Source organism: Oxyura jamaicensis, chromosome 5 (genome assembly GCF_011077185.1).
Source record: "Oxyura jamaicensis isolate SHBP4307 breed ruddy duck chromosome 5, BPBGC_Ojam_1.0, whole genome shotgun sequence".
NCBI lineage: Eukaryota > Metazoa > Chordata > Aves > Anseriformes > Anatidae > Oxyura > Oxyura jamaicensis.
The window spans coordinates 20,881,739-20,894,248 of record NC_048897.1 but is presented as its reverse complement, the minus strand read 5'-3'; the positions used below and the strand labels follow the sequence as shown (position 1 = coordinate 20,894,248).

At 38.9% G+C, this 12,510-nt stretch overlaps 1 protein-coding gene across 4 annotated transcripts in view; it reads left to right on the top strand.

Annotated features, from left to right (window-relative positions):
- STARD9 (StAR related lipid transfer domain containing 9) overlaps nucleotides 1-12,510 on the top strand; it is a 108,475-nt gene that overhangs the window by 86,104 nt on the left and 9,861 nt on the right. For 3 of the 4 annotated variants that reach the window (XM_035328088.1, XM_035328089.1, XM_035328090.1), the window contains exons 24-25: nucleotides 802-4,637; nucleotides 4,671-11,868. In XM_035328088.1, coding sequence (XP_035183979.1) covers nucleotides 802-4,637; nucleotides 4,671-11,868 — 11,034 coding nt within the window. Of the gene's footprint in view, nucleotides 1-801; nucleotides 11,869-12,510 lie in introns of all 4 variants that reach the window. The other variant, XM_035328087.1, reaches the window with a different exon arrangement.

The window sequence follows — 12,510 nt, the reverse complement described above, 5'->3', positions numbered from 1 at the left end:
TAATCCAGAATGCCTTTCAATTTATTGATACAATCCTAAAACTTGTGATATCGCTGAATATACTATACCGTATGCCACACTGGAGCTGTTTGTTCTTTTTCCTGATTTTTACAGTGCATTCGTGGCTTAGCTCTCTGACACGGTCTTTCTCTGTGTTTCGTTTCTTTCCTCTCAAGCCTTTCTGCATTTTTTACCTCATTGTAGATTCTTTCCAGAACCGCCTTAATTTTTTGTTCCTACCTTGTTCAAATTGCTGTTAAATAATAATTTATCCGTTATTTTATTGTAATTAGAGTCAAAGTATTCCTTCTGAGCATTTTTATCATTAGGGTGATTCTGGCTTCAACTTTGAAGTTGGCTAGCCTTTCTCAAGCTAAATAAACATCTCTACACAATGCTAAAATTTGGGGTGACAGTGTCACTATCACAGCATGGTCCCAGGGGCAGGAATTAGCTTAACTCTGCTAAGTGAATTACTATGACTTAAGAGCTATCCTTTATTTTTAACTAAAATTTGCAGCTACTTTAGACTACAGAGACTAAATACCAAACTATATGACATAGCATTAAGCTATTCATTTGCACTGTATAAATTATTTCAGGATATCTAGGGAACTGGACTGTATGGTCACTGACAGAATATGCATTTTTTTAATTCTCTGCTAGAAACTGATTTTGAAAGGCATTGAGGTTCTTGCTTCATGTGTCATTACTCTTAAAATGCAAGGCATTACTGATGTTGAAATGTAAAGTATGTTATTCAAGCAAGTATTGGGCTATATTTCTTATTTATTCCCACAGCTGTTTGTTGAAGGGGGAGACTATCTCAAAGTTATCTACCTCACCAAATACCGATCAATGCTGTGAAGGCAATGCATCTGAGAAGTTGTCATCTGTAAAATATCCTTACAGAAAAGTTAAAGATGTTTCCAGGGTTGATGACCTTAATGATGAAAAAGGTATCTCCTTTTTAGTACAGAAGCAGCTAATTGAAAAACAAAAAGCATCCTCGTTTAGAAGTAAAAAAGGAACAGAAAGGGACTCTAATGATTCAGCTATCATGGCTCATATCAGTAAAAATGATGAAGAAATGGAAGAGCTGGATGATAGCAAAGGGCAAGCTGGATGTCAAAAACAGACTTCTAAGGGCTCCTCTCCTGATCATTTTAAGGAGAAAGATGAGCCTCAAACCTTCATTACAGGGACAAGAATGACAAAAGCAAAAGTGCCAGGAGATTTGAGTCAGCCTACAAATAGCTATCTAGAACAAAACAGAGCTCAGGTATCCAATAAAAAGACTAGAATGGATATCAACAGGAAGGGCCATAGTTTTCCAGAAAATTTTGCTAAAGAAATGAAGAAAGAAGTAGTATATGGAAACCTGCCATCAGCACATCTAAACCAAACAGCCAAGAATCTGAAGAGAGAGCTAACCTCAGCCTTGCCAAATCATGAGAAATCGTCAGTGGAACAGCAGAAATTTCTGATGGTAGCAACATCAGTTGGAAATCTCACTAAGATGAACACACAGGCACCACTCTCTTATGCTGAAAAAAAATGGCACAGTGCTGAGCTGTTAAGTGCTGGAGTGTCCAAAACATCCACAGATATGCTGGGGAACTGGCAAGAAGATGATGAAAATGAGATTTCTGATACTGACAGTTCCTATTCTGTAGATTCGCTCTCCTGTGCTTATGCAAAAGCTTTTGCAGAGAAATTGCAACAAGAAGATTTCCACAGAAATAAATGTTTTGCCAACCCAGAAGATTCTGAAAGCGATGACAGTCAAATGTCACAAGACTCTCTGGTGGAAAAGGAAAATAAAGTCAAAATGCAAAATAAAAGCCAGTTTCACAAGTTAAAGGTCCCCCATCAGCCAGCTAGGCTTTACAAAAGCCGAACTGAACACCATCTTTCATCTTTGGTGACATCCTATGCATCACATAGGAGACTGGGAAGAGCCGAAAGAAGCTTTTCTCTGGACAGCTTGGGTGATGGAGAAGAGGTACCAGCAGAAGACCCAGTAGAAGAAACTAAATCTGATTCATCTGATGAAGTGCCAGCAGAGATTTTTTGGAAGTTACAAACTCCAACATCACCAACGATACAGACTGAGGAAGACTGTGAGTCCAAGATCTGTGATAGAGATACAGAAGGAACAAATTACAACCTGAAGCTGAGTAGTTCCTTCTATTTGGACACTAAATCACAACCTGCTTCCAGTAATGCTTGCAAGCAGTTTCTGAAGGAGGCAACGGTCTCTTTTGTAGAACAAGAAAGGTCACTTGATAGAAGACTATGTTATGGTCTTCCTGTGGCTGCTCAGTCTTCCTGTGACTCAAAGGTTGAAATCGGTAGCCCCAGAATAACAGTACCTTCTTCCCATGAAAATCTGGAATTTCAAAATGCTTGTCTCTACTCTTTGAGCAAACCAGAGGGTTGGCTGAAGAAAGATGACCTACAACAGTCAGCTGCTGAATTTTCTTTTGTTTCTGGCTCTAAGCAGATACACAGCATTACTCATTTATCGCATAGTATAAATGAAATAAACTCAGCTTTCTCCTCTGACACATCAGAAATACCTTTACCTGAAACAACAACAGCTGCAAGCAGAGTTTCTGAGGATGGATCATTAAATAGGATTGCTGAGGAATGGACAAATGCTAATGAAAATTCTCCATTGGAATCTCAAGACATAACATCCTCATTTGTTAGTTCAGTAGGACCAAGCTCTTCATTTGTTTGCATTTCAGCAAAACCTGATTATTACGAACATTCAATGTCAAATTGTGCTGAACAAGAACAACTGAATGAATTATCTCCTTACAGGTCTACCACCGAATGCATACAAACATTCGGCTGTTTTGAAAAAACCTCCACTGCAGACTGCTTGTCACTGGTACCTGGAAAAGAAGAGGATTCTCTCCCTACAACTCATCCAGAGCTGCCAAAAGATCACAATCTGGAAAAAGCACCTTTTATTTCTGTGTTGCCTGTGCATGTTTTGGAGCAGAGGAATAGCTGTGTAGATTCAGATTTGGAAGATGATTTATTCAGAACTATTGAAAAAGATGACGTGGATGATGACTACAATAACTTGACAGAATCAAAGATAACAGATTTGAACACTGGAAGTGCATCTGTCAATTCTCCTGCTGCTGGATCTTCCACACAACTTACTTATAACATGGCCTCAACACAGAGTTCTGCAGTAAAAGTTCAGTTTGGAAACCATGCGCAGCTTTTTCCAAGAAGGGAAATACCAATATGTTGTGATGAAGGTTTCTTTCTCAGTAACTTAACAAATCAGAACTGCTCTCCAGGAAGCATTTATGAGCTTCAGGTATTGGCTAGACAAGGAGCAGAATCAGCTGTTACGCTAGGTTCCCTCAGGTCTGGAGAGAGTAATTTGGAAACAATGCAAGATACAGATTATGAACAAATATCTGTAGAAGAAATAACCGTAGACACAGATTTTTCCTCAAAGAAGGTAACATATAAATGTAACCCTTTAGTTCTTGCTTACAGTGCAAGTTATGATCAATCTGCAACACCAGTAGAGTTGTCTCAAAAAGAGAACATCTGTATGGAAACAAGCACAGATAGCTTGGCAGAGATTGTGTCAGAAGCACCTTCATTCAGAGATGATGAAGAATATGAACCAAAGGATCCAGAGTTGTCTTCATCGAATTGTTATGAATTCAAAAGCAAACCTGTTCCAAAAAATTGCTCCCCTGAATGTGTGCTAGCAGATGGTCCTGTAGGCTGCTTATCCCAACATATTTCAGAAAACTCTACATTGTGCGCTGACAATATAAGAGCAGAAAGCAGGGAAAGCAATTCTCAGGATGTAGTTCAGAAGGAGTTTCTACCCAAATATAAAAACCTAATGGTAAATGAAGCAAGTTATCTCACGGTGAATGTAAATGAGAAGGACGCTGAGTCCTTCCCTGCTGCTCTTTGTGAGAGTACAAATAATTTGCTCCCAGAATCCAATTCAAGTGTATTTTACCAAGCTTCATCAAAAGTTAATCTTTTTCAAAGTGCTTCTGAGACTGAAAATTGTGATGCTACATCTAATCATACTATGGAAGTCAGTACCTCAAAAAGTTGTTCTGACATAGATTCCAGCTGCCTTTGTACTACATGTTCTTCAAAATCAACAGGGGAGAAAAACAGTATGTATAAGCTGACTGACATTTCTGTGGAATTTGATGCAACCATTTCATTGGAAACAAAAACAAAGAATAAATCTTTACTTGAATCAAGAGAAGAGAAAGAAGCCTGTTTTGAAAGTAATTGCCCAGAGGGCATTTTACTTGAAGATCATGTAAACTCAGAATTGGGAAGAGTGTTTGAATACAACACAAATAAGTTGGCTATTGTTTCTCAAGAGGAGAGTCTGTATATAAATAAAGAATACAGGTTTTTAAGAAACCCAGAAACTGATCCAGAAGAAGCTATGGTTCCTTATCAGAATACAAAAGCCAACACTGATGAAGAAGAGACAAAGCTGATGAATAGTGCAGTCAACTTAGAAAAAAACATGTTGGAAATTAAATCTGGACAGGTAGCAAGTTTACCTGACTACCCAGTACCCAAAGCCCAAAGTGTAACTGCAGATGGGAGTGCAGAGAATTTTGCAAGCATCAATCTATCTCAAAATCCAAATAAACCTATTGATACTGTAGCTTCTGAAGTTCAATGTGAGGTTTATACAAACCTGTGCCTGACACATGAAGAGGCAGAGAAAGATGAATCACAGGTAGGTAGCACTGATGTGGAACACACTCAGGAATCAAAAGCACTCATGTGTTCTGGTAGCTGTCTTAAAACAAACAGCTTTTGCCCAAAAGAGAAAAGTGAGAAAATCGAAATTGCTATTTATTCACCAGAGCTTTCTGTTTCTCCCCAAAACACTCCTTCAGCTATGTGTTCCCACACAACAGATGTTACACAGAATACTTTAGGCTTCCTTGATGCCTGTGAAGGGCTTTTACACATAAACAAAACAATAGAAAATGTGTCTGATATGGAGGACGTAGCTGCAACAGTACTAATCACAGGTAGGCAAGGAAATATTTTAGAAAAAAATGAAAATGAAAAGCAAGTAGAGTCTAGCAATTTAACTGAACATTTTATACCAAATTGCTTGCCCAATGAAAATTTTGACCAGGAAAACAAGATTAGTGGATGTGACGTGACTGAGAGTAAAGAACAAATTATCATGGCAAACACCGAGGGACCAATTATTTTGAAGCAAGAAGACATATGCACAGACAAAAATGTTTTATTTCCTGAAGAGTCTCCAGCTCTGCATCAGATGAATTGTGATAGAGATGACAAAGAAGAAATTTTAAATGAGTATGAGATCCCTGAAAGATACCTTACAGCTTCAGGACTAGAACAAAACATGCTGTCAGTAGATGATTCACAATACTGTGATCCTATTGAAATGAGTGAAGATCATGGCTCAGTGGAGTCTGATACAAGAGACACAGTGATGAAAGATATTGATGTATATGAATGTTCAGTTGATGACAGTATTAATATTGACAAATATACAATTGGGCAAGAATCTAAACGTCTCCACATTAAAGAGGACAGCCACATGTATATGAGTTGCTCTATGCAATATCCTGAGCATGGTACTTCAGAAAAATTGAATGAAAGTATGATTAGAAAACATGAAATTTGTGGATTGGATTCCATAGGCTCCAGAGTTGTTGATGAGAAAGTGCATTTGATGAATCTAAAACAAATGGAGAAAACAGACAGAGAAAGGGAGATGTTTTTGGAAAACACAGAGGAGGTAGAACTGATCATTTTACAAAACCTCAGCAAACTATTCCCCGAAAATAAAGAGGGTTGCCATGATGATAGTAGACTAGATGAAATCTTAAGAGAAAGCCAGTGGGTGTCTACCAGCTTTTCTGGAAGCAACGAAGAAACCAACAAGCAAAATCCACCAGCAACACTGAAATCTACCAACAACATCCACAAAGATTCAGATAAAGACTCTCTGTGTGAGTCTGTAAATCAACTTTTCTACCTTGGAGTAAGTGATAATTCCCATGTTGTTCCAGATGTTCCCACTGCATCAAAACAGCATACAAAACCATCTAATAGCTGTGCTGGAACAGGAGCGGTTCTTCCTTACTATGAAACACTAGTGGAGAACGAAGTCTGTGTCAGTACTCCAGATAAAACAGTCAACAAAGAGGGAGCTGACACATCTCTTTCTGATAAAATTCAAAGTAGAAATGAAGTTTTCCCACAAAACAGGACTACGCTGGACAGACAGGAGGAAGAACCCTTTGTATTTAACAATACACCCAATTCTGCACCTGGGCAACCTGTCAGTGAGAACAACTCTTCTGTGCCCTATTGTGTGGGCAGTGATGAATCTGAAACTGTTGCACTTAAGCAAGGAGCAGAAGAAAATCCATTTTCCTTGGAAAAAATAGATTTGTCTGAAGATATAATGTGGGATATTAGCAGCTCCCATGAGGAACCCAGTGTGGATTTAATGGTTAACAAAATATCAAAAGACTGCTTTAATTCCATGGAAGAACAATATCAAGAGGAAAAGGATACCATCATGCCCAGTTCACTGCACTTGGATAATTCAAACCTGCTTTCTTCTTCAGAGAAAGAAGTGACGGAAGACATAGGGGAAAAAGCAAAGCATTCTACACTGGAAATCTCTTCTCAAAAAGTGTTTCACAATATTAGTATGACTGAGACAGAACTTCACTCAGGGAGTCTATCACAACATGATGACAAGGAGAAATGCTTAAACACAAGTTGTAGTACAACAAGCAGTAAAAATGATAATGCAGGGTTTCCTGGTATATCTGGATATCAGCGTGAGCCAAGAGAAAATGAGGGACACAGGACTTCAGAAGAGTGCTGTGTAGACTGTCCAGAGAGCAACATTTCTGAGAACATTTCTACCCTTTCAGAAAGTCTGAACAAGTCTCTGTGGGAAAATCCACATTCTAAGAAAGAGCTTCTAAATTACAAGAGCAACCCTGGTCTCATGCATAGCCCAGTATCATTTGCAGATTTTTTGATTGACAGCAATGAAGACAAATGTAAAAATGATGCTGTTCTCTCTGAAGAAACAAAATACTTTGAAAGAGAATCAATTGATTTAAGCGTATCTGTAACTTTTCCTGATGTTTCTCAAAAAGGAGATGAAAGGAATAATAATTCTGCAGTAACAGAGGCCACAGATGCTCGGAATAAAAAACGCCCTGAAGAAGCTGTGGAAACAGATCAAAATGGGAAAAAAATTCAAGGTTCTTTCCAGAATTGCAATGATACTAAAGAAAACAAAATGCATGAGTACTTAGAGCACTACAGTAACACTTCTGGTATGACTGTACCAGAATCAGGCATGCTTGCTTTTCAAAGCCTAGGGAAGATTGGCAGTAAAGAATCAAAGCGTTTTCCAGGCTACTTTGCAGAAGATGCTCCAACAGATAAACTGTTTCAAAGTTGTAAAAATTTTAGTGCTTTTGATACTTGTTTACTTGATGACTCAAAATCTCTAATGTTTAGTCATCTTGAGGACTCACTTCAGGACACCGTTTTGACCGAGCAAGTATCCTCAGGTTCTGCAGATGTGCACTCTGTAAAAGAAGATTTTCGCCAAACATGTGCAAAAGTTAATTACCCGTCCTTAACAGCATTTTCAGAATCTTCTTCAGCTGCAGATATAGACCATGGTGTAACTGGCGCATGTGGTATTTCACATACCAGCATATTAAAACATCCTCCATTTGCTGTTTTACAAATGCAAGACACTCAGTCTGATAAGTCTGTGGTATTTGATGAGCCAGTGCATGCTTCAGGAAGTATTTTACTTTCTCTTGCAAAAGAAAACAGGCATTATCCAGTATCAGACGCAGACTCTACTTTGTATGAAAATTCCACTGTAGACATGGAACCTGTATATGGAAGTAATTGTCAACAATTTGACAATGATATCAAAGTTGATCAGCACCACTGGGGTAAAGTTCTAGCACAGAAAGCTTGTACAGAACACAGAAAGTTAGTTTCAGATGATGCTGACTCTCTGTCATTACCTCTTTGGGATACCGGAAGGTCAATTTTGGTTAAAGAGGGACAAATGAGAAAAATACTTAACAGAAATGAGGAACAACTGCATTCAAGTACTGAGGCTGAGCAATCTGTAGTAAAGAAAAAGCAAAGAAAAACAGTAAATAGAGAAGCTGAAAAGCAAACTAGGGTATCATCAGATTCTACAAGTGAATTAATAGACCCACAAGATGTAACAGATACAGATTTTCCAGGAGATGTTAACATGGATCTAGAACGCATGTGCAGTTCATTTGGTCCAGCAAACATAAGCACTGATCCCAGACAACTGTATCACACTGTTTTAGGTTTTGAAAAAAGTCCTGCAGATCTGCAAGGCAATTGTCATTACGTGCCTACAGGTGGTGATAATCCAGGTCAAACAAATACAGATGGTAGAAAACGGATTTTACTTTGCAAAAATAATGCAGATTCAAGTATTGATGCTGGTGCAGAGAGTTGTTCAACAACAGGAGATGATGCAGTGAAGAATGACACTCTGAAATCAGAAAGACTGAAGTTTTCTTTAATGAATAATGAAATTAACCCCTTAAAATTTTTAACAGAAAACCATGATTTGCCTACACAAGAATCCAAATTGGAACAATTCAGGAGCAAAAGGTCATGGTCTACTACCCAGAATACAAACAACTGTAAGCAAAGTGAACAGAGACCTTATCTACAAAGTCATAGACTATCAGCCCCAGCTATTGCTGTGTTCTCTGATCTAGATTATACTTCTGAAGCTTCATCTAAGGTAGATCCTTTGTTATATTCTGCATCTAAATCATTACAAGATTTAAATATGAGTGTAGAGCCTCCATCACCAACTGAAGATGATCTTCACGGAACTGAAAGGTTTTCAAAGCAGGAATCAAAGAACTTTCTGCAGGTTAAATCTAAACCCAGATTTCAGCAAAGAATGACACAGACTAAGAAGCTTGCAAACTCTGATCTAAAAAATGTACATTATGCAGCAAGAACCCAAAGCAGCCAGTCTTTAAAAGACAGTACTGTTCATTCTCCATCTTTACTGCACACACCTCACAGCTCTGTGGGTGCAGAAGAAAATACCCATTCAAAGAGCAGTTCTGTAGCTCAGTGTAGTGAAGGGAGAGTTGAAGAAGCTGGATACCAGCCAGGAACAGATAAGTTTTCACAAGACAATAAAGATGCAATGCATTTTAATTCAAGTGATATCAACCCATATATTCATCCGTGGCAACAAGATGAATTGTGCAAGATTGGTTGGAAGCAGTATGTTTTTGGAAGTGCAAGTGATGTGTCTTGCAATCAAATGCCTTTAAACATGGACAGTCGTAAAGTTACAAGATGTTCCAGTGTGGACAATGGATTGAATTCTCAGAATTCTCCTTTTCATTCTCATCTCAGTTCATACGCTACTGCAAAAGTTTTGTCGAGCACTTTGAGCAGCATTGAAGGCCTTCAAGGATGGGATGTCAGACAAGGCTTTGAATCTGCTTACTCAAGTGACAGTACCAAGCAGTGTAGCAATGTATCCATTGAAACACTGAAAACTAATCCAGAAAATAACACTGCTGAATTTGAGAACCCTTCAGCACAGCCTGGTAACTCGGCAATGCAGGTTGATGAAATTGTACTATTATATCCTTCTGAGTCAGAAAGGTCTTCCAAAAAATCATCAGGGATTACATGTGAGCAGGGAACACAAACAGTGGCTACAGCAAGGTATAAAAGGCAGAGAAGACGCCAGAGAAGCTACACAGACGTTTCTGCCAGAAAGCAGGAAACAAACAGAGATTTACTTCAGCAACATTCTTCTTGGACAAGTATGCAGAACCTGTCCATGCACCTGTCACAGCTTATCCAGAACACTTCTGAGCTGTTGGGAAACCTCTCCCAGCAAAATATTATAGATAATGAACAAAATGCCAAAATAAGCCAAAGAAAAACTGACGAAGGTGCAAAAGCTGCTAGATCGGATAGCTGCACTCAAACTACAGCAGATATAGGCACTCAAACTGAGATTTTGGAAGAACCTCAACGCAAACACGAAGAAAAACAAGTGCAGGTAAAAATGGAAAATGAATTGAGAGCAGCTCAAGCAGCGGACTCTGATTTGGAAGGAGTAGGTACAGATGTAGGTAAGGTTCCCAAAAGGCAGGAGGAAACACTCGCTCTTGAAGGAAGAGCACAAGAACAAACAGAGATAAGAAATCTGGATAATCATGACTTCCATGACAGTCTTGACAGCATTTTAGAAGATTCCTTTATGCGTCTGCCTTTCTTACCCAGAGCATCTACTCCGACCTTAGATTTTCAAAAAACACCATTAAATACACAGCAGAATGCTGCTTTTGCTAGTACCAGAGTTTCGTCTGTCACATCATCTTCACTGAGTTCAGTGAAAGATGATTCTTCATGCACTGTTGTTAGCAGCCCTACTAGTAGCACCTTTCAATCTCCAGCATCTTGTACTCAGGATAAAAGAACTGTCAAGGAACCAGAGGTTCCAGTAGAAAGAAAACTTCGTTACAAAAATACGCTGTTAGTGGATAGGGCCTCCTCTCCTATTCTTACTCTTAGTGCTAGCCCCAAAAGCCAGAATGCTTTCAGTAAGCCTACCTGCTCTATTAAGGAACCTTTGGGATATTCCGGTGATGCTTTAAGTCCCCTTCACAGTCAGAGAAAGCAAAGGTCAGGTCCGCAGTCTGGCATGGAACCTCACGTGGACAATTTTTCACAGACTGAAACAGATAGTGATTCGAGCACTTCTAGAGACAGCAAGGGTGTAAGAAACACAGCTGGAGGTTTCTCAGATAAGAAGGCAGTCAAAAAGTTTTTAGGAAAGGATGGTGCAGAAGAAGAGCATAGATACACTGTTGGTGCACACACTACAATTTGTGCAAAACGACTGTATCACTCCAGTAGTATGTTAGAGGTCTCTGGCCATACAGAGGTTTTAACAGGTGATCTTAGAGACTGCAGTCCACTGGCACATTCACTTCATTGCACGTACATCACAGGGGGAGGAAGAGGTTCTTTAGGTGGAATTAGACATGAAAATTATGTTGGTAATTCTGATTCTGCTTTGATTCACAACTGCTCACCTCCAAAATCTGACTTACTTTTTCATCAAAAAAGTAGTGCCACGTGTTTAAGTAAGGCAAACATTAATGAGTCCTCAGAACCTCTGGTAGAAGCATCTTCTCTACGATTTCCTGACTTCTGGAAAAATGAAAGCAGCTGCCCTCTCCTCTCTGATGTGAGTGATGTGCAAACTTCCTTCCAAGATGACAATACAGGTTCTGTCACTGAAACTGAATGTGACACTGAAATTCCTCTGAAAAAAAATACTTTTGTAAAGCCTTACAGGCCTCGGAGCTACAGTCTTCGTGACTTACCCATACACAATAAATTCAGCAACTGGTGTGGTGTGAAGGGCGGTCCTTCTCCTTCGTTACTCAGCCTGAGTGGCAGTGCAACTGACTTACAAAGTCAGGCAGAAACTAAGCCTGGAAGCAAACAAGCAGCAGAAATAGAAGGGAAATCCCAGCTTTGTGACAGCAAAAGCAGAGAGATTGAGAGACTTCAGAGAGAACGTGCTCAGATTATGTCTGGCATACACCTGGATCTGCATCAGCATCCCCTTAGTGTGGAGCTGACCGAAGCAAAGCTGAATTATGGCATTGGGGAAACGGATGCGCTGCTAAGGGTTCTGCAGAGTGGAACTACAGATGACCTCATGGCCATTCCAGTAAAGCAACAACTTTATGAAAGGTAAATTGCTTAGAATTGTATTAAGTACTTTGAATTCCCTTCACATACAACTTTATACAGTGCTAATAACATACAGTAAAGGGCACTTAATCACTTGGTCACACTGAGTGAACTATATGTGCAGAGATACAGTATTGCAATTATTTTATATATAGTTAAATAATGCATTTAAAAGAAAATTTAGAGGTTACTTAAAGGAAACAGGGACAAGTATAAGATTCAGTGTAATTCAAATCTAGTGTCACCCCACTCTTAAAATTTCCAGTAGCTCTAAGAGTGATCATGCATACCTGGTGACCATGCAAGTGTATTTCACTGACTGATTGCAGTGTAAAAATAATCAAAGCATCCTGTTTACACATCTCATGCTTCTGTGAATAAATGTTGCTGTGTGAATATCCAAAACCAACATTTAAATACCCATAAATACACAAAATGAATTATTAAAAAAATAAGTTCCTAAATTGTGATTGGATTATAGAACTGTTTTGGAAGTCATAACTAAAAAAAAACAACAGGAGCAGCTATGTTATTCTTCTTCCTCACATCATTTCCTTTTCAGACATTACAAGCCCTAACCAAGACCTTTGTATGCATTTCCTACTGTTATAAAAGCAGTGGAGTTTTAGAATTTCTGCATCT